Source organism: Macaca thibetana, chromosome 14, assembly GCF_024542745.1.
Source record: "Macaca thibetana thibetana isolate TM-01 chromosome 14, ASM2454274v1, whole genome shotgun sequence".
In the NCBI taxonomy this organism is placed as follows: Eukaryota; Metazoa; Chordata; class Mammalia; order Primates; family Cercopithecidae; genus Macaca; species Macaca thibetana.
This window is the reverse complement of record NC_065591.1, coordinates 107,243,497-107,266,774: the sequence shown is the minus strand read 5'-3', so window position 1 is coordinate 107,266,774 and position 23,278 is coordinate 107,243,497. Positions and strand designations below refer to the sequence as shown.

Genomic DNA, 23,278 nt, shown 5'->3' with positions numbered 1-23,278 from the left:
GAGACTGTAATCTTAGGGCAGTTACTTAATCTTTCTAATCATGTTTAAAAAATATAAAATGAAAGATAATAATAGTATGCACCTTGGGGATTGTTCCAAGGATTAAATGAGATTTTGCATGTAGAATACTTAAGAAGAATTCAATGAATGCAAGAGTAGTAATAATAGTAATGGCAAATAATAATATAACTATGTGCCAGGCTCTGTGTTAGCATTCTTGCCATATAGGACCTGCCTTTATAGTTTACATATCACTTTCAGCATACATATGGTCTTACTTATTTTTTTCGGAGATGTAGTTTCACTCTTGTCGCCCAGGCTGGAGTGCAATGACGTGATCTCAGCTCACTGCAACTTCCGCCTCCTGGGTTCAAGTCATCCTCCTGCCTCAGCCTGCTGAGTAGCTGGCATTTCAGGTGCATGCCATCATGCCTGGCTAATTTTTGTATTTTTATTCGAGACAGGGTTTCACCATGTTGGCCAGGTTGGTCTCCAACGCCTGACCTCAGGTGATCCATCTGCCTCAGCCTCCCAAAGTGCTGGGATTACAGGCATGAGCCAGCGCACCCGGCCGGCCTTAAATTTTTTATTCCTATTTTGGTGAAATTTTGCTCTCTATTTGAGACCAAATAGAGAGGTACCTCACTGCCAGAGGTAATAAGATCAGGTAGAACTTTGCAGACTGGGCATTATCCTGGCACCCACGTGGTGATGGTTTCCTGTCTCCTGTAGTTCTATTCTCCTGTTGGAGCTTTCCCCACTTCTGAAGGACTGCCTGCAGTTCATGCATCAGGGCCTGTAATTACAGAGCAGAATATCCAGGGCTGTGAAGACCGGGCAGTCTCGAAATTAGTTTATGCATAATGGATAATAGGAGGCTGTTTTTAAGTGTAACTCATTTGGTGGGTTGGCAGATCATGACTTCCTTTTTGATATGTATTATTTATTTATTTTTTAGCAAGATGAGGACAGAAGGCTAGGGAAGTCATTTGGCACAGCTCTTCCAGACTACAGCTCAGACTTAGCAATTTACATTCAGTAATCTCTTGGTCATTTAGCCACAGATAATTTGTCATGGTTTGTTTTAGCTGTTGTGATATTGATATTTATTATGCAAATTGTATTTCCTACATCTTATTGTTCTGCATTCTATGAATACTTAAATTATTATAAACCTTTACACTTAATATGGCTCGTCCTTCAATTTGATGCTTGAGCAACAGAGGGTCAGAGCGCACACGATCTTCTAGAGGGGAAGAAAATAAGTAATTAAAAAGCAGACAAACAAGAGAGCCGGCTGCCTGGTTGAAAAGAAAGCAAAGAGAATTTCAGGGAGGGAGAGTGAGTTCGGAGATGCAAGCCGCCGTAGCAGGAGAGGCTTTCCCAGAGACACGAGAAGCTCTGAGCACCTGTTGGTCCCCGGCTTCCTTTCTAGGAAGGGCTGAGGGCGCAGAGGAGGAGTGAGAGGGTTTGAGCCCCTAAGGAGGAACACGGCAGACCCTGCCTTCACCACACTCCCTGTCCCCAACTCCCACGACCCCCGCTCTTCACCTGAAGCCTTGACTGAATAATTTTTTCCATTGTTGTGTAATCTTAAATATCTAAAATTACAAATAGTTCATACATATATTCAACACACGCCTATATATTAAAACCAGGGAGGAGACCCTCTACAAGCGGGGGAACCTGAGCATACCCTCCTCGATCTACCTTTCCCGAGATTCTGCCGCAAAGAGACCGACTGGAAAATCTCAGAACCCGACTCTAGGGCTGCCTTCTCCAACTATCCCCGAGTCTACCGCTAGGCTGTTGAGCGGGCTCTCCCGCTCCGCCGGACGTGCAAAGCACGCATGCACTTCTCCCAGATTGTTTTGTCAATCCGGGGACCTGCATTCTTACTCTCCACTCCCGCACAGCCCCCGTTCCCAAAGATCTATTCCTTCGGTGCAAGGTGAGTGACGGAAATTTGCAACGTCTGGTTCGCAGGCCAGATGCACTCGGTGTGCGGGACAGAGGACCCTCTAAGGGAGATTCTCCAGTCGTCGGTCTGATACAGCGATTGCTATAAACACTCCTAATAAAGGTGTACAAGAAGCTAGACCCGCCCCCTGGAGCCCGAGTCCTCGCACGCCAGGCGCCCGGGAGAACACTTTTTCCTCGATCCGGGGAAAGCAAAACCGAATTTTAACATAAACATATTTGCATACGCCCCTCCCCTTGACCCCGCCCCTAGGTGGCGCGGGCGCGCCGCCGAACGCCAGCGCCAGGGGGCGGGGTGGGGGAGGGGGCGAGGCCCTCCGAGAGCCGGGTTGGGCTTGCGGTGCTGTGATTGGTATACCCGGACTCCGCCTCCAGCGCATGTCATTAGCATATCATTAGCTGTCCGCTCGGGCTCCGGAGGCAGCCAACGCCGCCAGTCTGAGGCAGGTGCCCGACATGGCGAGTGCAGTGCTGCCGAGCGGATCCCAGTGTGCGGCGGCAGCGGCGGTGGCGGCGGCGGCGGCGCCTCCCGGGCTCCGGCTCCGGCTTCTGCTGTTGCTCTTCTCCGCCGCGGCACTGATCCCCACAGGTAGGTGTGGGCACCGGCCGGTTGGCCCCTGAATCTCCCAAGGCACCCCAGTAGCCGTAGCCACAGAGGGGGGAAACGTTTCCATGACAACCTCCCCCCACTTCCTAAATCCGAAGCGGAGGGAGTGTAGAGAGGAAACTCAGGGCTGAGAGGGAAGGGGCTGAGGGGAATCTGTGAGCCCCTTCTACCCTGCCCGGCTGAGTGTGAATGAGAGTCCCCAGGGATGGCTGCACCCACACCTTCTCTACCCGGCTTTGCGCGGGGTGCAGCGTGGAGTGAGAATGGGGGGCCCGGGGGCTGTAAAGCATGGGGGAAGGGGATGAATCGCAGACAACCTCAACCCTTCCGGACCCTCCTAAACTCGCCGTTGTCCCCGTAACTTGCAGGTCCTCCCACCTCCCAGGGCTGCCCATTCGCCCCCACCTCTCCAGAGGGCCCCCCCTAGTTCTCCATCCCCGAAACCTCCCGGTGGCTGACTCCCAGCAGCCGGCGGCGTGATTTCTCCCCGGTCCCCAGGACATCCCTAGACTTCTCTGATCTCCCTTGCCCCTTCCCCCCACGCGCTCTGCCTTTCTCCCCTGTCCCCAAATTGCACGCCTCTCGTGTTTCCCTCCGGCGGATCGCAGCCCTCCGCCCCCTCGGCTCCGCTGCGGGTCTTTTTGGCCTGGCTCCAGGCGGGGAAAGTTCCCCGGCCCGGCCCCGCGGGGGGGCGGCCGCTGTCGCCGCCTCTGCGGGAAGGCGCCGGGAGCCCGCAGCCCGCCCGCCCCACAGCGTCCTCTGCCACGAGTGGGGACACGGGATTTCCCGGCTGCCCGTTCTTTCCGCGGCCCGAGGGTGGCGGAGGGGGCGTCGCGGCCTCTGCGGCCAGGCGGGCACCCTGCGGGCCTCCGCGCGCCCCCTGCGTGAAGAGCAGTCTTGGGAATTTGCCCAGGGGCGGCTCTGCACGCCCGGTGCCTTCCCTGAAGACGCCGAGCACTCGGCTGGAGCCCGATGTGTGGCTGCCCGTGTGCCGAGCGCGTTGGCGCGGTCGGGAAAGAAGAGGGCAGTGTTTGCTTTTGCTAACAAAAGGGAGCCGGAGCTCTTCCCCAGCGGAGAGGCCGGCCGTGCTGCACCCAGCCTCCCTTCCCGCCACCTCGCCGCGCTCGGCAGCCGCGCGGCGTCCCCTAGCCCCTGCTGCAGGCTCCAGGCGGGCGCCAGGACCAAGTGGTACGGGGCCGCGGGGGCGAGCGGCGATGCAGGAGGGGATGCAGCAGGGCTCTGAGCCTGCAAAGCCCCTCCTTGCAGCTCCAGAGCTGCAGGACCCGGGAGCAACAAGTGGCGGAGGACGCCGAGAGCTCAGCCCCCACCTGCGGAGCCCCAGGCCCGGACGGGCACAGCGTTGGGGCCACCGTGCAGCTTCGGGGGCGCCTGTCCGCTTGGGCTGTGCCTTTTGTTTACACGCTAGAGGACACACAGTTATGTAAACACCGCAGGAGACACGCTGTAGGAGACGGGGGATGTGTGGGGGTGCTAGCTTGAGATTTGGGGGACGCCAGGTTGGCTGCTTGCCCCCAAATAGGCTTGGAAAGGAGCTCGGCTTGGGGAACCTATTGGGGGGCGTTTGGCAGCAGCGTCAATTCCAGCGCTGACGATTTTTTCTTCCATGCCACTGTCTCCGGGTGTTGTTTATGTATTTTTCCTCTGTGAATTCTTAATTTATGAGTTACGAGATAATTGGGTTCAGCCGATGCCAGTGTGGTTACAACTTCATTTCAGGTGATGCCTCTGACTGGATGGGTTCAATAAAATGTTCCTGAAAGAGATCCCTCGTGCTGCTGCATTGTAAAAAGCGCCAGTGTCAGTTAAACGTGAGCGTGAGTAAAGGCTCGGTAACTGGCGCATAATAGAGGCAACAATAGACTTGTATTGGCTGCACAAAAAAAAAAAAAAAAAAAAAGGGGGGGGTGGGGGGAAAACTGTGGTCGGGGATATTGCCTTTTGACTAAAAATGGGAGTCGTGCAATGACGCTTGGCAACGGAGTAGGATTAGATTATGCCTCCCCTGTCAAGACTGCTCATTGAAGGCATCGGATAGTAGCAACGGTACTATATTTGTAACTATCTCGCGGTGAGAAGTTGCCTTCCCTGCGAGGGATATATGCTGACTTAGGAGCGGTCTGGAACTCAACCGTGCATGTCAAAGCTACATGAAAATTCTGTTGCCAGTTACCATGGAAGCAGCTTCTTGCTCTTGTGTACATCCCTGTTTGTATGCTGGTTATCAGATTGTGTTCAAATTAGAAAGTAATTGGGTTTGATTTGTAGTGAGGGGATGAGATGACTTTCTTAATTTTTTTTCTCTTAATGCATATATATTTCGTGGTGAGTTCGAGAGGAGGTCTGGGCTCATTGCGGGGTCCCATACCCCAGGGGTAAATTTCAGGTGGGCACTAAGGGACTTTTCCTCCTCAGTTCTGTTAGTTTAAGCTTTCTCAGAGGCCTCCAGTTCCCACTCCCAGGGTTAAAGAAACCTGTTGGTGCATCTAACTTCATTAGGCTTGTTTGATTTACATCCTTGCTGGGAAAGCGAATTAGGACCATCGTGCCTGGGTCCTGGTTCTGTTTTCTCCTGTAACAAGCCATCCATCCCCCGCAGAAAATCTCCTCTCATTTCTCCTGTGATGTTTGGATGAAATGGATGTTAATGAAATGCAGCAAAAATGGGTTTGCTTAAGCTCACTCCACAGTGTTAATCACGCCTGTTACGTTAAGGTGTATGCATGATGTTGTTTTTGTTCCCGAGTGAACCAGTAGCTGATCACCCGCCTCTTATCATTTTCAGGATTACAGAAGATGGCTGGTGGGTGGGGGTTTTATGGTGGTGATGGGAAGGAGGGGGGCTGAGTTTTGCTTGCTATGGCCTGTTGAGGCTTGCAAACCGGGGATAGAGACTTTACAAAAGTGCCGCCCTGTTATTGTTGCCTTTCCCTGCATCAAATTGAATAGCCGCAGGAGGGACTTGCACTTGTCTGTGATAGATTTGATAAAATATCCCTCATTAATGCCACTTTATATTTACAGTGTGTCACTGGAGACGCACAAGGCTTCATTTAGTGACTTGTGTGACGAGACAAGCTTGCATTATTTGCCTGGGACGTTTTGGAGGAACAAGAGACCCATTGAGCAATCTTTTGAAATGAACAAATACGAAAAAGGGGGGAATAAAAGAGCAGGCAGTTCTCTGGAACAAAGAGCTTTATTCATATGGATGTTGTACATGCTTTATCCAGTTTTCCCCAATGGCCCTCCTGGTAAAGGGGAGTGGGACAGGGAAGACGCCAACAGGCAGGACACTTTCGTTTCCTCTCTCACTTCCTGACTTCATATTCTTATCGGAGTTGGTCCCCGGCTCACTGCCTGCTCATCTCTCTCTACACTCTCTAAAATCCCAGAAGGTAACGGGTTCCTGGGTCTCAAAGAGAGATTGTGAAATCCTTTCTCCCAGCTCTAAATTTCAACAGAAGACAATGCCAGCTACCTGTTGAGGTTGATGTCGTTGGAGGATATATTGGTTGAAGGGAAAGAGATGTCACTTTTCTATGACATGTGTCAAGAAGTGGTTGATAGTGAATGTCAGATTGGTAAGATGTCTTGCAATTATAACATTAGCCTTACTATTTATTTGGAAAGAAATGCTGTGAAAACCAACATCCAAAAATTGTATTCTTACTGATGGTGCTTTTGGAGTTTTTAGTGACTTTTTCGCACATCTGGTACATTTTAGTCTCATACATAAGTGAATTTTTATTATCCCTTGGCCTATATTGCTAAATTATTTTTTAGGCTTTAAAAATTGATAAGATTGCTATGAATATAAACTGTCTCATTCTCTTGGGGTTTCTGTACATGACGTTTTAATGCCTAATTGGTCACTTAGAATTTACATTTTAAAAATGATTGTGTGTGTGTGCGTGTGTGTGTGTATGTTTTTAGCAAAAGGTGCATTTTAATGTGGGGAATCTCTTAAATTGGGCCAAACTAATCAATACTATAATTTGAATGGAAATTTACCAGCAGATGAAGAAAATTCAAAATGAATTCAAAGGATTCAAATGCTGTCTATTTTTCTTGGGAAGAATAGTTCTGACCATTATGCTGGGCATTTTTAACTGAAAATCCAGCACAGAAAGAAGAAATCACACAGCGACATCTGTTGCAGAATTGAAAAATTTGCTGCTTTGAGTTGGAAGCAATTAGTCCCATATAAGCACCTAATGGTATCTGTGTGTGTGTGTGTGTGTATGTATAAGCACTGATACAAATACATACATATACATACTTATGTATACATATATATGTACAGTATATAAAAACTTGCCCACATACAATATTCATATTAACATTAAAAATTATTTCATAGAAAATGTAACATTTTGGGACTAAAGCTGTTTTTAGAAATATTACCTTTTGAGGAATTAGAGATTCTTATAATCATGGAATTTTGGGGAGGGGAAAGATATTAGAAATCATCTGGTGAAATCCCATTTTGAAGTAAAGTAGCCGAAGGCCAGGGAGGGAAGAACATTACTCTGCAGTTGAACTGAGGCTAGGTTAGCGACGGATCCTGGATGGGGACAGGTCCCTTGATGTCCAGGCAGTGGACCTTCTGTTCCGCCTCCTGGCAAGGATGCCTGGTCAGAGATACGGATCATGAATAGACACTATCTTGGCTAAAAATATTTTGTATTTTGAAGGCAGCAAGATTAATTGTTGCTCTAGGTAATAAACCCATGGATCAGAGGAGTGACCTCTGGGAAGAAAGGACCAGTTCTTGGTAATGTTGTCTTTGGTGTTGACAAATGATCCCGAAACCTCTAGAATTTATTTGGCAGCCGCAACAGAAATGTCATCCAAAGCACCTTCGCAGGGGAGAAATCTGGATTTGTGTCATCGGAATAAGTCTGATACACAAAAACCAGGCTTCGGAAGGCTCAGATTAGATTTTTACAGTTTTTTATTTGTCTTTTCAAGGATTAATATTAGCAGTAGAACTGGTTCTGTATAACTAAGGAAAAAGGGAAATGTTTTAAAGTCAAGAACAAGAACATAGCTTGATTTTCTTACCAGGCACTTGCCTCTTTTCATGAAGCCAAGAAAAAGCTGAGAATTTTTTTTGTTGTTTTTTAAAGAACAAAAATGTTTTATTTTTGAAGGATGACTTTTTTTTTTTTTACATTGATCAGATTTTTCTTTTTTCCCATTTTATTATGGAAAATTTAAAATATAAACAAAGTGGAAAGAATACCATATTTAACCATCATGCAAATCACCCAGTTTCAATAATTATCCACCCCGGTCACTCTGTTCCCTCTGTGCATCCTCCTTTCCTCAGATTACTTTAAATAAATCCTGAATATCCCATCATTTCTTCCATAATTACTTTTAGAATGATTTCTAAGATACAGCCCAATCTTTTTCCATTCCTCGTCCCAGTATTATTATCTGACCATACGCATAGTATTCTCACCTGGATGCACCGAATTTTTGCTTTACCTTACTGAGGAAGAGAGAATGAAGGTTTGTTGCAGTTGGTGAAAGCAAAGGCAGAGACCAGAGAAGCTACAGCACGATTATTGCTTCCACTGAGGAGACCTTCTCGTATGGTTTGGTTTATTTTGAGCAAGATTTTGTTTGGATCAGATAAGATGAGTTTTATTGTTGTGCAAATACAGTTGTGTAAATATGCAGTAATTGTAGTTAGTCCTTCAACTGCGGTATGCGCTGGAAAGCACCCTTGGCGAGATTGGCCATTTCCATTTGTTCCCGTAATGAATACGCTGCATGTGAGGACTTCTGTAGGAAAGGCTCATGTTAGTTTGATGACTGTGAGATACCCCATTTGTATATTTATCTTTAAAGGCCTCCATGGTATAAATACCTTTGCATTTTGTGGATATATTGCTTAAAATAAAAATGCCTCTTCCTATTGCGAACTGGCTAAGTGCTAATTTCAGCCTGCTATTCTGTAACTGAAGTGATCACAAAATGCCTTCTTTGGTGTGGGAAACTCATACATCAAGCTGTAAGTATGTGGGCCTTATTTTTGTGGGATGGTGGTGAAGGATGGTGGGGAGAGAAAACGTTACTACCTTTCCTTCTAAATATTTGCTCCATTGATTTAAAATGTGAATTTTTAATTTCAGCTAGAAATGTTGGAATGCTTCAGTGTTAATTTCTAAAAGTCTTTGGTTTTTCTGAAAATTGTTCCATTTTCCAAGGTTCATGAAATGTGAGGTTTTTTTTTTTTTGAGACTCTCAAAAATCTGATTAAATGTGGACTATAAATCTGAAGCATTTAACATTTGGTTTTTTTGTTTCCAGACAAACAGGGAATTATGCATGAGATGATTTTGAGGGGTCCGAATGGCCCTGGCCAGGTGAAAACCTGCCCCCTGCACCGCCCCCTCTGAGTTGACCAGGGCACAAGAAAAGCACAAAGGAATGCCTACATTCACGGTTTGGGGAGCGCCACCAAAATCGAATAAAAAGCCTTAGCTTGGAAACCATCAATGAAGGAAGGAACCCACTGGAATGTTTGTAATTACAAGTGGCACCTCCTTGTTTAAATTTCAGAAGCCACAGTTTCTTTTTCAGAGATTTAAATTGCAGGCTCTAGCCAGCAGCTGCTGTTGTGGTTAATGGGCAGTTTCTCTTTGAAGATCCTTCCAGTGCTGATTCTCAAAAGCTTTGGTGCAGTTGGCCTTGAACTAGGGTTAGAAAAAAGGGTGATGTAGGTATTTATACACATGCACAGCTCAGATGACGTGTGGCCTTTGTTATTACTCAAAAGAAACTTGGTGTTAAGGTTGAGAAAAGCCCAGCACTGAGAAAAACCTGTTATGACTGACAGGTGTCTTGACTGAGGTGATTATCTTAAGGGAGATAAGGTGGGAGAAATTTTTTCTTTTAGTAGATGTTTTACTGGAATATAGACATTTGACCCAACATTTTGATCTAGGTATTTCAGAAATGTTAAATAGGCTTGAAATGAAAGAGCTGTGATATATATTTAAATGCTACTCAGTGTTTGAAGTTGATATTCCAGTGACATAGACTTTTAAAAATGCCTAGAATAAGTATCTGGCTCTTGGCAGACTTCCTTGGAAAGGTAGGTGCTCTGATTCCTCGTCGGCTGTCCAGCACTGGACTGCTGTGTCTAGTTGGAATTGAGTTATGCTGTCCCTAGAGGAGGTGGGAAGAATCTGCCTGAAAACAAAGGGTTCTCCAGTTCCCTGACTCCCATTGTCTGTGCCATATCTCCACTTGGCTGGGATTAACCTAAAAGTTAACGTTTAAAAAATTTGAACCTTTTATCTTTTTGCAGTAGGTATCACCTTTTCTCAAAGTCTCCATTATTACAAATGACACCATCGGCATCCTGGTCTCCAAGGCCCCTAAATTTGGAGTCTTTTTTCCCCTCCTTAGCTTTCCTGCTTGCACTGAAATAAAATGGGGCTGATTGTTTCTAAGTGACATTCTCTGGAAACATCAGTGCCCTCTCCAAACTGTGTTTTGCTAACAGGAGACTCCTAGTCAGTTCCTCCTACCCTAGTCCTCTGCTAGCTACTGCAGTTCTAATTCTTTTCAGGACAGGATCTAACATTTCCCGTTCAGAAACCTAATCTCACATTCTTACTTCTTGCATCAGATTCAGACTGCACACTTTGTCTTTAGGTTGTTCTTCCTCAATTGCTCTCCCACTCCCTCTCTAATTGCCCTCATTTCTTATTACTTTTCAGCTTAATCCTGATGGGACTGGAAGACTGATGATTCTCCAGTGAAACTGAGGAAGACAGTGGTTCTGCCTATCAGCATTCAGCTGGTTACCTTTGCATAAAATACTCTCTTTATCTTTTTTCCCTTAACTGTCTATCTTGGTTTGTAGGTGTAGGATGGCTGATTTCTCTTTGCCTACATTGAGAATAAACACTTTCCTTTTACATCTTCCGTTTTAACTAACACATACTTACCTAAAATGTACCTCAACCCACAAGTTTCTTTTTTGACTTCACAGGTCTATACATGATTCTGTTTCTTGAGGCGAAGCCAAAATGTGTTGATAGTATGGCCATGCTTTTCATGAAAATTTAAAACTTTAGATTGTTGAAAATACATTGTCTTCATTTGGTAGTTTGTATTTGAATATGGGGATTTACTACGGCATGAAAATGGGGTAATTGACTAAACAAATTACAAACTGTCAAAGTAAGACTTTCAGACAAAAAGTGAAGTCCTTTAGAAGTAGGAAGACTTTTTAAGGGTCACAGTCAGAGGGCCTCATGTGGAACTGCTGACTTGGGTGAATGAGATTGGCTCCTCTGAAGATGATCCAAGAGATACCACCACCTTAGAGGAGTATTTGGTGCTTGTGTCTGGTGCGTGTAGTTACCTAGTTACCGGAAATAAATAAATAAATACAATACAATAAAATAAATCCTAAAAAATCTACCCAAAGAAATGGAAGGGGGCCGGGCGCGGTGGCTCAAGCCTGTAATCCCAGCCCTTTGGGAGGCCGAGGCGGGCGGATCACAAGGTCAGGAGATCAAGACCACAGTGAAACCCCGTCTCTACTAAAAATACAAAAAATTAGCCGGGCGCGGTGGCGGGCGCCTGTAGTCCTAGCTACTCAGGAGGCTGAGGCAGGAGAATGGCGTGAACCCAGGAGGCGGAGCTTGCAGTGAGCCGAGATCGCGCCACTGCACTCCAGCCTGGGCAACAGCGTGAGACTCCGTCTCAAAAAAAAAAAAAAAAAAAAAAAAAAGAAATGGAAGGGAAGTGCTTTAAAACCCAGGCCTTTACTAGCTAGCGTTTTCAACACGTTTGTCTTTGGGAGCAGAGCTGCCTAACTAAACAAAGAAGTTACCGTCATCAGTCACTGCCAGGCCAGCGTTGGGGCAAGTCTAGGAATTTGGTTGCATTTTGGTAGATAACATAGAGGGTGGATTATCACTGGCTCAAGAAACAAAAAAATGAAACCTTTCTTTCTCAGTCTACCTGCTAAATTTGTTATCGTAAGGATCTTTTCAAAGCCTTTATCTGGAAACAATTTCTGCCAGAGTTCTTCCCTTCCTTTTTTCCTGGCCTGGCACCCTTCCCTTCAGAGTTCAGTTCTTGCTAGTAGAAAAAGGCTAGGCGGCATGATAATACAGTGATTTAAAAAGTTGATTATCTTGAAGTATTTTGGGACGGTTTTGGGGAATAGGTTGTATGTCAAACTGTGGTATTTATTTATTTGGCTCTTTGCTGAATATGCTTGTATAAATCCAGCCTCCTGGATGTTACAAGGCATCCCATTGATTTCTTCTTTCGAATAAAAAAGGAGCATTGCTTCATTTTTCTTGCAGAAACCCTTATTTAAACAATGAAAACTTCAAAGATAGGGAGAAAAAAACCAAGTTAATTTAGTACTAAATTACTGCTCAAATGGTTTTATCTTTTAAAAGGTTCAAGTAGAGATTAGCTTAAATAACACTGAATTTCACTTTTCCTTGTGCATACATATCTTGTGAGCAAACTTCATTGTGAAGAGCCCTCTGTCTTCTTTAGTTTTGTTAGTAATCACATAATTGCTAGTTGCTGTTTATTTCCCTTTCCTGAAGCAAATCTCTCCATCTCTGGGCCAGGTTTGCAAGGGTAATACCCAGTTAAGGTTACAGGATAGTAAAACCAAGTACTTTAATCAAACTGCTTACTTTACAAGATGGCAAAAATAAAATAAAATAATATATATGAACACTCTTAAGTAGGAAGTATTTTCTACCTATTTACCTGTCTCTGTTTATCAATCACTTTTATTAAAACAGCAATACCTAGAGGTGGGTGTTATATCTCTGGCTACAGCTAATAATAACTTGTGTAAATCTTACACATGTTAGGGAATACTGAAAAAAATACTGTGTAAAAAGGATTAATTCAGGATGTACTCAGTCATCTCTAAGGTGAAACTGAAGAGTACTGTGACAGCAAGATCCCACCTGGAGTTGAATGTTTTTTTGATAAGTGAATGGAATTATCTTGTAATCTTGGAGAAACTGACAATGATTATAATCTCTAATTGCTGGGTCTTCTAACACAGAAAGGACATTACTGTTTTATGCAGTTTTCTATATTTTATATACTATGTTTAATAAAGAAATGGTGTTTCTGTAGCTAACCCGTAAGACATTTGGTAGAAAAATGAACATTTAAAAATGACTTTAAAATTGAGTATCTGCTTTTATATCAGGCACTGTGTTAGGTTCATCTTTGTCTTTCAGAAGGTTCTAGTCTATTTTTCCCTCAACCTTTATTTCAAAAAATTTCAAAACCACAGGCAACTTGAAAGAAGAGTACAATGAATACTTGTATTTACTTTACCTAAATCCATCAACTGTTAGCATTTTCCCCATTTGCTTTCTCTCTCTCTCTTCTACATAATGTATACACCCATACTCATCTTTTTTCTTCCCTAAGCCACATGAAAGCAGATTGCATCATGATGAATACTTCAGCATGTAGCTCCTAAGAATAAAGACATTTTCCTGGGCACACGCAATACCATTATTACATTAAAATTATCTAGTCCATGTTCAAATTTCCCCAATTACTTTGTTCTCTCTGCTGCAGAATCTATCAGAGATCACACACTGCATATGGTCTCTAGTCTCTTTTAATCTAGAACCATTACCCTGCTTGCCACCTGTTTTTTCTTTAAGGAGTTTTTAAGGGGTGTCTTTTATGGCATTGACATTTTGATGAATCCACCTGCTGTTTTGTAGAATGTTCTGCAGTTCTACAAATTGTTTGATCATTTCCTCATGGTTCAGTTCAGATTAAACATCTTTTGCAAGAACCCTGCATAGCTGATACTGCCAACTTTCTTGTAACACTGCCTCAAGAGGGACATAATATCAGGTTGCCCTATTACTAGTTTGATCCCTTGGTTCAAGATATACATTTAGTTACTGAATGTAGGTGAATTTATAGAGTTCTCCATATTTGTCCTTTTATAATTAATAAGTAACGTTGTGCATACATATCTTGTGAACAAACTGCATTGTGAAGAGCCCTCTGTCTTCTTTAGTTTCAAGCCTGAAGATCTTGTTCTCTAATGGCGCTTTACTTAATGGATTGAGGAGCATTGATAAACCTGTCTGAATCAAATATGTCAGTGGTTACAAAACTGTGATTTTCTAATTCTCTAATTCCTCTACTTGGGTAGAGGCATTTCTGAATAAAGAGGAGCTTGCCTTCCCTACTCTTCTCTCTCTCTGTTTTTATTTATTTATTTATTTAGAAAATTGCAATGGGTTCAGTGTGGTGTGATTTGGCCAGTGGGAACCCCTTCAGAGTGGCTCCTGTATCCTTTTAATATATTCTCATTAATTTTTAAGCTTTTTTGTATTTCATGTCACAAGAAGATATCCGTGTTTATATTGTATTTTCCCTGCCCCCAGACCTGGAATCAGTTATTTCTCCAAGGAGTCCTGATTCCTTTTAGTCAAAGAATGATATTTAGATAGCGGATATCTAAGAATTGTGCTCATTGCTACTGACTTGTCATTGTTTCTTAACTTTTCAGTGAGCAAACAAACGTGTGTGTGTGCGCGCGCGCGCGCGTATAAAATATCCTTTGTCTCAAAAATAGTTATATGTGAATTTTCAGCTGCATGGCATATGGGCCCTGTGTTCAAGGGGCAACTGTGTGAGTGTATTTTAAAAATATTTATTCATTTAAATCACAATGTCATGCTAATACATTCAATTCCAGTCTAACATCCCAGGGTACTTTCTCTCCATCTCCCATTCCTTATTTGTGTTTTCTTTCTCCCATGGTGAAAACTCTGTTTCCCAGTGACAGCAACATCTTTTTAGTACAAGATAGTTTTGGAATTACTCCACCAAGACCATTGTAGACAGCAAATCTACCAAGTAAAGTGCAGAATTTTTTTTTGAGACGGAGTCTCGCTCTGTTGCCCAGGCTGGAGTGCAGTGGCACGATCTCGGCTCACTGCAAGCAAGTGCAGGATTTTTTGCCATTCTTTCTGTCTTTAAAATAGATCCCACTGAGGGTAGATGAGTACCATGTTCACAAATTTACAGATTAGTTGTGTGTGTGTGTGTGTGTGTGTGTGTGTGTATCAATAGATATATAGTTAGGATCGTTTATTTCTGTTTATATTCTGTTTTAATTTCTTCCCTATCATTGTTGATTTATAATTTAAACATATAAATCATTAACGTGGCTCAAAATCAAAACTATCTGTTCTCATTTCATTCCCTATGTTTTTTGTCCCATTCCCACCCAACTTCCTATAGTTGCCAATTTCATACATTTCTTGTATATTCTTTCAATTTTTCCTTTTGAAAATATAATGAGTAGTGTTCTATTCTTTTAAACTTTCACACAGCCTGTGTTAATATCTGCCTATAGTATGTTTTCTTATTTGACAAATCCTAGGTTCTCGTATTATAATGACCTTCCTCCTCATTTGGCTGTATTTTATTTTAGAAGCCTTTTGTTTTTATTTATTTATTTTTATTTACTTTAAGTTCTAGGGTACATGTGCACAACGTGCAGGTTTGTTACATAGGTATACATGTGCCATGTTGGTTTGCTGTACCCATTAACTTGTCATTTACATTAGGTATTTCTCCTAATGCTATCCCTCCCCCTGTCTCCCACCCCACAACAGGTGTGTGACATTCCCCGCCCTGTGTCCAAGTGTTCTGATTGTTCAGTTCCCACCTATGAGTGAGAACATGCGGTGTTTGGTTTTCTGTCTTTGTGATAGTTTGCTCCAAATGATGGTTTCCAGCTTCATCCATGTCCCTGCAAAGGACATGATCTCATCTTTTTTAATGGCTGCATAGTATTCCATGGTATATATGTGCCACATTTTCTTAATCTAGTCTACCATTGATGGACATTTGGGTTGGTCCCAAGTTTTATTCCAAGTTTGGTTTGGTTCCAAGTTACTATTTTCACTTTTCTCCCATTTCTTCCTTCCAAGTTCATAGTTTTACTTGGATAGTGGAAAAATTCATTTTTTTCTTTTAATTCATCAAGTTACTTGCAAGAAAATAAGGACTGCCCTTTTCTTACAATATAATGTGTGTCTCTGAAATTTAATAACCATGACTTGCCTTGCTTCTGATCAGCTTTTTTTAACCCTTCTCGTCATCCAATAAGTTGGCAAATAAATGTCTCAAACCCCAATTCTTCCCACTTTTCTTTTTAAATTGCAGTATAATGTACTTTTAAGTGCACAGCCAAGATGTCTTTTGCATTTAAACTTCAGACTGTTCTAAAAGTGGCTCTTGGACATCTCAGTCCAGATGTTCCAGTTTTCTCAAATAATATGGATGACAAAACAGCAATTATATTTAGTGTCTGTATTCATGATCCCATTTAATCCTCACTGTCACCCTATAGTTACTACTGTTGCCCCATTTTACAGAAGAGGAAGAGGAGAGGACAGTAATAAGTCCCTTGTCCAAGAAACACAAATGGTAAGTATCAGAACCAGGATCTGAACTATATCTATGTTCAGAACTCATAGTTTTAAACACTGAACTGTATTTTCCTAAAATTCAAGATGTCTAAAACTTAACTTAACATCTGTTCTGGCCGGGCATGGTGGCTCTCACCTGTAATCCCAGTGCTTTGGGAGGCTGAGGCAGGTGGGTCACAAGGTCAGGAGTTTGGGACCAGCCTGGCCGATATGGTAAAACCCTGCCTCTATTGAAAAATAAAAAAATTAGCCAGCCGTGGTGGTGGGTGCCTGTAGTCCCAGCTACTGCCTGCTGAGGCAGGCAAATCGCTTCAACTTGGGAGGTGGAGGTTGCAGTGAGCTGAGATTGTACCACTGCACTCCAGCCTGGGCGGCAGAGCAAGACTGTCTCAAAAACAAAACAAAACAAAACAAAAATCTGTTCTTCCCACATCTCCCTCTATTCCATGTTTCCTATCCTGATGAAGGGTACCACCATCCATCGAATGAGTTAAATAAACCTAGGAGTCCTCATAGAGAATACCCTCCTTTACTGTCATTTCCCCCTGTATTAGCTCTAGGTCCTGCCTGTCTTCATTTTACAGATGAGGGAAGTAGACTTACAATGGTGTAACAGCCTCTTAATTGTTTAATTTACTGCTAGCCTCATTCCTTGTAATGCATCCTTAATACTGCTTCTAGAGGAATCTTCCTAAAATACACCGTAGATGTCACTTTCTTGCTCACAACTTTAAATGTTTTTCTTGGCACCTTAAAGGTGAGGCTTACCTTCTTTCAGAGTGTCCTGCAGTGTCCTTCATGCTTGGCCTCTATCTTCCTCTCAAGCTCATTTCTTGCCGGCTTTCCACACCATTGTTCTTGCTTTAGGACTACCAGAGTAAATGTGTCCTAGATGCACCACGCTCTCCCATGCCTCTCTGCTTTTTATATGCTACCTCCCCTACCTGAAGCACCTTAATCTATACGGCTAATTCCTACGTATCTCTCAAGATTCACCTCAAGCACTGCATTCTGCAAGGAAACTTTCGTGATTAGTCAGGCTGGTTAGGTATCCTTTCTTTGAACCCTTCTTCTGTACTTCCCTAAGGGCTACTCCTAACTTATCTTCTTCCTTCCTATCAAACAAACTTCTCTGAATGGCCTGAGTCTCTTCTGTGTGCCTGCTACACATTTTGTCCAGCTTGTTTCCACAGAAAGAAATGTCCTATCCTCATACCTTCCATGTAGGCATATTTAAATCCCATGCATATGTAAAGACAGAAATCCAGTGTTCTTAGGTCTTACATAATTTCCCAGCTTGAGTATGTTTTCCTTTCAACTTCTATTACAACTTCTCTAACCATTTCATGACATTTAACATTTTTTACACAATTTGATTTCTAATATGTATATATCCTATCCTTTTCATTTGTTATAAATACTGGTTGTTGGGATACAGAATACGCCAAGGCCTTAGTGTCTATGAATTTAATTTAGTGGTGGTCTTATTATCAGCTTTTTTAGGGCTATAATTCTTAGTTGAAGTTGTTTGTTCTCTCATAATGAATGAAGAGCTATCAACGTGCCTGACCCTTTTGTATCCTGAAGGAATGACTTCTAGTGTGTTTGTTCATACTTGGTTATTGGGCAATCATTAGAGAGATTTAGTCTAGCAGCCCAGATAAGAGAATCTCTTTCTATTTATTTAATCACTTCACAGTCCTGAGATACCTGGACTTTGAGTCATTGCTGAGGCTATATCGTCACTTTAGAGTTGAAGCAACAAACGAAGAAACTTATCTCTGAGGTCATCTGTTCCTCTTCACCTCAGCTTTCATGAGAGGCTTGTCTTAAAACTGAGAGATATATATTCTTAGAAGAGGCATGGTGAACATAGGGAAATTTAAACCTCAGGGTAACAGTTTTCCTTTTATAGTAATAAAGATGTATGTGGAGTCAGTGGCTACAGGATCAAAAAAGAGATCACAGTCATCAGATCAAACCTGAGAAATGGCTTGTTGCTGTGTTTAAAAAAATGACACGGGTAAGGCAGTCTGTTTGGTGGTGATGCTTCCACTATTTGTGTGACTGTACAGTCAGTGTGAAATAGGACTGGCAAAGTTAAGCTTATAAAGTTAATTGCCTACAACTGATCTAGCTTTAAACAGAAAGTAGGTTCCCTTTTGGTCTTGTGTGGAAGAGGGGAGAGATTTCATGTGTAGGCAGAGAGAGTATGTGTTTGCTAACATTACCTTTTAATTTAGGAGAAGTCTGAAGTTTGTTCTTTCCTGTGAATATAGAGGTGGAACCACTCTAACCAGAGTTTATTGCTGTAATATTTTTTAAATGCATTTGTAACACTGATATATCTGTGACCTTGTGAAGGAGTTTTTGAGAGGAGGGGGTGGCAAGCCCTTTTTCTCACTGTCATAAGTGATGCCTACTCAATAACTCTAACTTCCTGACAGTATTGGGAAGGGGAGGAGGGCCTCTCATAACTTCTTGTTGTATGGCTTAGTTCGTAAGTGTTCCCTTCATAGTCACATCCATCCATTTAGACTTCCCTTTTCCCTGCCTAAGGCTTGCATCCAGCCTAGTCTGTGTTTGGTACTTTAAAGGCTTTGAATTATGGAGAACTGTAGTATTTTATCGATGCTTCCCTTGTAGCTGTATAGCTCTACATTGTCTTAGATTACACAGCTTGCATTTCTTAGGCGTTGTGAATGGATTCTTGCAATTAGTTGAAGTTTTGAGAGGAACGCTATGTCTTCCTTGATTTCTGCCAAGTGCCATATTCTCTTTCTTGGTAGATTTTTTTTTTTTTTTTCAGGGATTGCCTTTTAAAAGACCTTTTAAGTTAGAGGCATTAACCTTTCTTTCCACCGTATCTCTCAGCAGATACATATTTTTCAGCATGACCTAATGTCAAGTAAATAATGATTTGATGGCAATATTCAAGAAAAATTATATCTTTGAAATACACATTTTTGTTAGTGTCTTAATGTATAGTGTATGATTGGTATTATCTAAGAAGAAGAAAAGATGAATCAATTTCTTCTAGAATTAGGTGGCTAATGCTTCAAGCATCCTATTTAAAAACAATTACATGTAGGTCCTGTCGGCAGGATTGCTTATTTCATTATTCTGGTCATTTGCATGAAAACAAGTTGATGATTCTTTAAATAACCACTGTTCAGTTTTCTTTTCCTTTTGAACTATTATTCCTCAAACATTATATTCCATTCATGCAACAGCATGAATCAGATCTAGAAAGTTAGAATTTCAGACTAAGGTAGTAGCAGAATTTTTTCACCTTTTTAAAACTAAAAATGATCTCCCATTTTCATATTAATTTACCTGTGATTACATCTCTTTATCCTTGTTTCACAAGGTGAGTGCATAGAGTTACGTTTTAATGGAATATTTTTCAAGGTTTTGGGATTTTTAAAAATGAGGTCATCACCTTCAAGATTTTGACCTGAACTTTTCATGAACTAAAGGAGCAAGAAAAGGATAAATTTTTTAAAAATATGAATATCTAATGTACTTATAATGGAATAACTGATCGAAGTTAAATTCATTTGATAACATTTATCTGGCGTTAGTTCCCAAAGCACTCTACCATTTCAACAAGAGAAACTCCATGTTTATATAGTGGATCTCCGCCATAAGATTCTCTTTGAAAAAAGTGTTTTACTTTTTTTAAAAAAGGTTTAAAAATCACTGGCCTTAACAGAATGAGTCTTTCAAGTTCCAAACAACAAGGCTGGAGTGAATGAAGCCTGGTTTACTGGGAGAGCACATCAGGGCTAAGGCCAAAGTCATAGGCAGTATCAAAGAATAGCTATTTGCCTGACCTTTCCTCTGTTCGTATTCTCATTGGGGTTCTGGAAGGTGTGGTTGTGGCCACAGCAGAGAACTGGTTCAGGAGCTGAGATTTCCGATCACGGGCACCTCTGTCTTTCCATTAGAGGGATATAAAAGAGGGAGCTAGCCTGGTTGGGATGCCTAGAAGGCTTTCCATTTAAACAAAGTCTTGAAAATATGGGAATGATTGCTATTGAGAAAGAGGTGAGAAGGAAGGGCATTCCATGTTGAGGAGAACCATGTGAATAAATGCTTCAGGTAGGAAAACTAAAATGGCTAGTGAGAGATGAGATAAGCAACGGATAGCTTGGGGCCAGATTGTGGAAGAACTTTGAATGTCAGGTTTAAATTAAATTCAAGGCCAGGTACTATGACTCATGCCTATAATCCCAGCACTTTGGGAGGCCTAGGTGGGAGGATTGCTTGAGCCCAGGAGCTTGAGACCAGCCTGGGCAACATAGTGAGACGCCGTCTCTACAAGAAATTTAAAAAAATGCCTGGTGGTGTACAACTATAGTCCTAGTTACTTGGGAGGCTGAGGTGGGAGGACTGCTTGAACCTGGGAGGTGGGGGCTATAGTGAGCTGTGATTGCACCACTGCACTCTACCCTAGGCAACAGAGTGAGACCCTGTCTCAAAAAATAAATACATAAACAAATAAATAAATAAATTCAAGAGGTCATTGGGGAATCTTAAATTTTTTGAACAGTGAAGTAACATCAGGTTGGTTCTTTAGGAATATGAATCCTGCAATGATGAGAAATTGAGAGGTTAATGAGTCCTACAATGATTAGAAATTGAGAGGATCTTCCATTAGAAATGGAAAGATTGGTTAGGGGTATAATAGTTCAAGTAAGACAACAAAAAGTTGAATTAGGGCAGTGAAGGAAGAATAGGAGGTAGAATGGAGCCTCCATTGATAGCTGACTGGAGAATGGGGATTGAGGGAAAACAAATAATAGAAATGAAGATGTGCTTTGATTTTGGACTTCAGTGACTAAGAGAATGGCTACTCTAATGAACAAAAATGTAAATGTTATGTGTGGGTTTAGTAAGGGAATGCAATGAACTTGGATTTGGATGTGTTAAACTTGAGGTATCACTGGAATATTCAGGTAGAAATGTTTAGAAAGCAGTTTGAAATAACAGTTTAGTAGAAAGGTTGAAAGTAGCGCTACAGATACAGATTTGAAAGTCATCTGCAAAGAGATGTGTCTTAGTCGTTCTCACACTGCTGGTAAAGACATGCCTGAGACTGGGTAGTTTATATAAAGAAAAAGAGGTTTAATGGACTCACCATTCCATGTGGCTGGGGAGGCCTCACAATCATGGCAGAAGACAAAAGGCACATCTTACATTGCAGCAGAGAAGAGACAGAATGAGAGCCAAGTGAAAGGGGTTTCCCCTTGTAAACCACCAGATTTTGTGAGACTTATTCACTGACACGCAAACAGTATGTGGGAAACTGCCCCCATGATTCAATTGTCTCCCACCAGGTCCCTCCCACAACACATGGGAATTATGGTAGCTACAGTTCAAGATGAAATTTGGGTGGCGACACAGCCAAACCATATCAAGATGATAGCAAAAGTTTTACATTATGCTTTTATTCCGTTACTTGTGTCATGCACATTTATTGAAAGACCCAGTGTGTGCCAATCATTGTATTAGGCGCTGAAGACAGGCAAAAGTGCATGAGAGATCCTTAAGGGGTGCTGCAGAGAGGTCGAATCTTAAGGAAGGTGTGTTAGTAACGAGATTAAGAGCCTGTGATGAATGCCCAAAAAGGACTAGTCGGAGGACTGGAAGTTAAAGTTGTGGAAGGAGGAGGGAGTCAGTACCAGGTGGAAGATGGGCAGGATTGGTGTGGGGTGAAAGCTTGTTAACCAAGGTGCAGAAGAGTCATTGAAGGTGAGAGTATTGTCTTGAAAGTGAATGAACTCTGAGGAGGAGGTTATTCAAGCAAATGGATTCGACTTAAAGTGATTTAGCCAGTCACAAAGCTAGGATATGGCAACACCAGAACCAGATTCCAGGTGTTTGGTTTTTTTTTTTTTTGAGACGGAGTCTCGCTCTGTTGCCGAGGCTGGAGTGCAGTGGTGCAATCTTGGCTCACTGCAAGCTCTGCTTCCAGGTTCCACGCCATTCTCCTGCCTCAGCCTCCTGAGTAGCTGGGACTACAAGCACCCACCACCATGCCCGGCTAATTTTTTGTATTTTTAGTAGAGACGGGGTTTCACCGTGTTAGCCAGGATGGTCTCGATCTCCTGACCTCGTGATCCGCCCGCCTCGGCCTCCCAAAGTGCTGGGATGACAGGTATAAGCCACCGCACCTGGCCCAAGTTTTTATACTGGAGTCCATTTCTCACTGTAGCATACCAGTATGCCAAATTGTGTCTTTACCATGGTATAGGGAACCAGAGAGAACCAGCTCAGCCTGTCCATATTACTTAAAATGTTTAATTAAGATACTTGAAGTTGTTGAATACAGAGAAAATTAATAAACCTCACAACTATCCTTATATTTCACGTGACCAGTGGCAGCTTTGTCAGGCTTAAGCATGGAGGGAGGATAGATGGAAGCTGTTTTTCTGGACATGTGCTGCTTTTAACAAGTACCACCAGAGAACAAAAACAAATCCTAGTGTAGCACAGGGAGCACTTTCTGGATGGCAGGAAGAATCTAGGTCAGCTTAATGGCAACTTCTATTCTTTAGGTAGATTAATGTTTGCCCCCTGGTTTTCAGCATGCTCTAGGATATCCAGAAAGACTGTGCATGGTTCCTTAGCACATATTAGTTAGTAGGGGGTCATGAATGAAATTGATATGTGGGAGCCTTTTGATTTACAGTTGAGTAGAGACAGTGTAGCTCAGGCCTAATGTGGAAACATGCTGAGTTGTAGTCTGCATTTTCTTAACTCTTTTATGTAAAGGACACATCCTTGTGGACATTTTGCATATTACCTTTAGGAGATGACTGATCTCCTATGGGTAGGATGACCAAAAAGTGCTCAGTTGATCAGTAGAGCTCTGGAACCTGGGCTGGCTAGTCTGGCATCCTTTTTCTGGCTATGCCTCTCCAGTGCTGTCTAATAGAACTTTTGTGATGATGGAAATAGTTCATATCTGTGCTGGTCAGTATAGTAACCACTTGTCACATGTGACTATTTAGTATCTGAAATGTGGCTAGTGTGACTAAGGGGCTGAATTTTTAACCTTGTTTAATTAAATTAATTTATAGGTAAGTAGCCATGTGTGGTTATCAGCTACCATATAGGGCAGCATAGCTCTAGACTAAAAAGCATTTAAAAAGCCAAATTCTCATGCTCA

At 42.4% G+C, this 23,278-nt stretch overlaps 1 protein-coding gene across 6 annotated transcripts in view; it reads left to right on the top strand.

Annotated features, from left to right (window-relative positions):
* The first annotated feature begins 2,307 nt into the window (after nt 1-2,307).
* The window catches only part of CADM1 (cell adhesion molecule 1), a 333,283-nt gene continuing 312,312 nt past the window's right edge, over nt 2,308-23,278 (top strand). For 4 of the 6 annotated variants that reach the window (XM_050758856.1, XM_050758854.1, XM_050758855.1 and 1 more), the window contains exon 1: nt 2,396-2,569. In XM_050758856.1, coding sequence (XP_050614813.1) covers nt 2,437-2,569 — 133 coding nt within the window. In that variant the 5' untranslated portion in view covers nt 2,396-2,436. Of the gene's footprint in view, nt 2,570-23,278 lie in introns of all 6 variants that reach the window. The other 2 variants (XM_050758857.1, XM_050758852.1) reach the window with 1 other exon arrangement.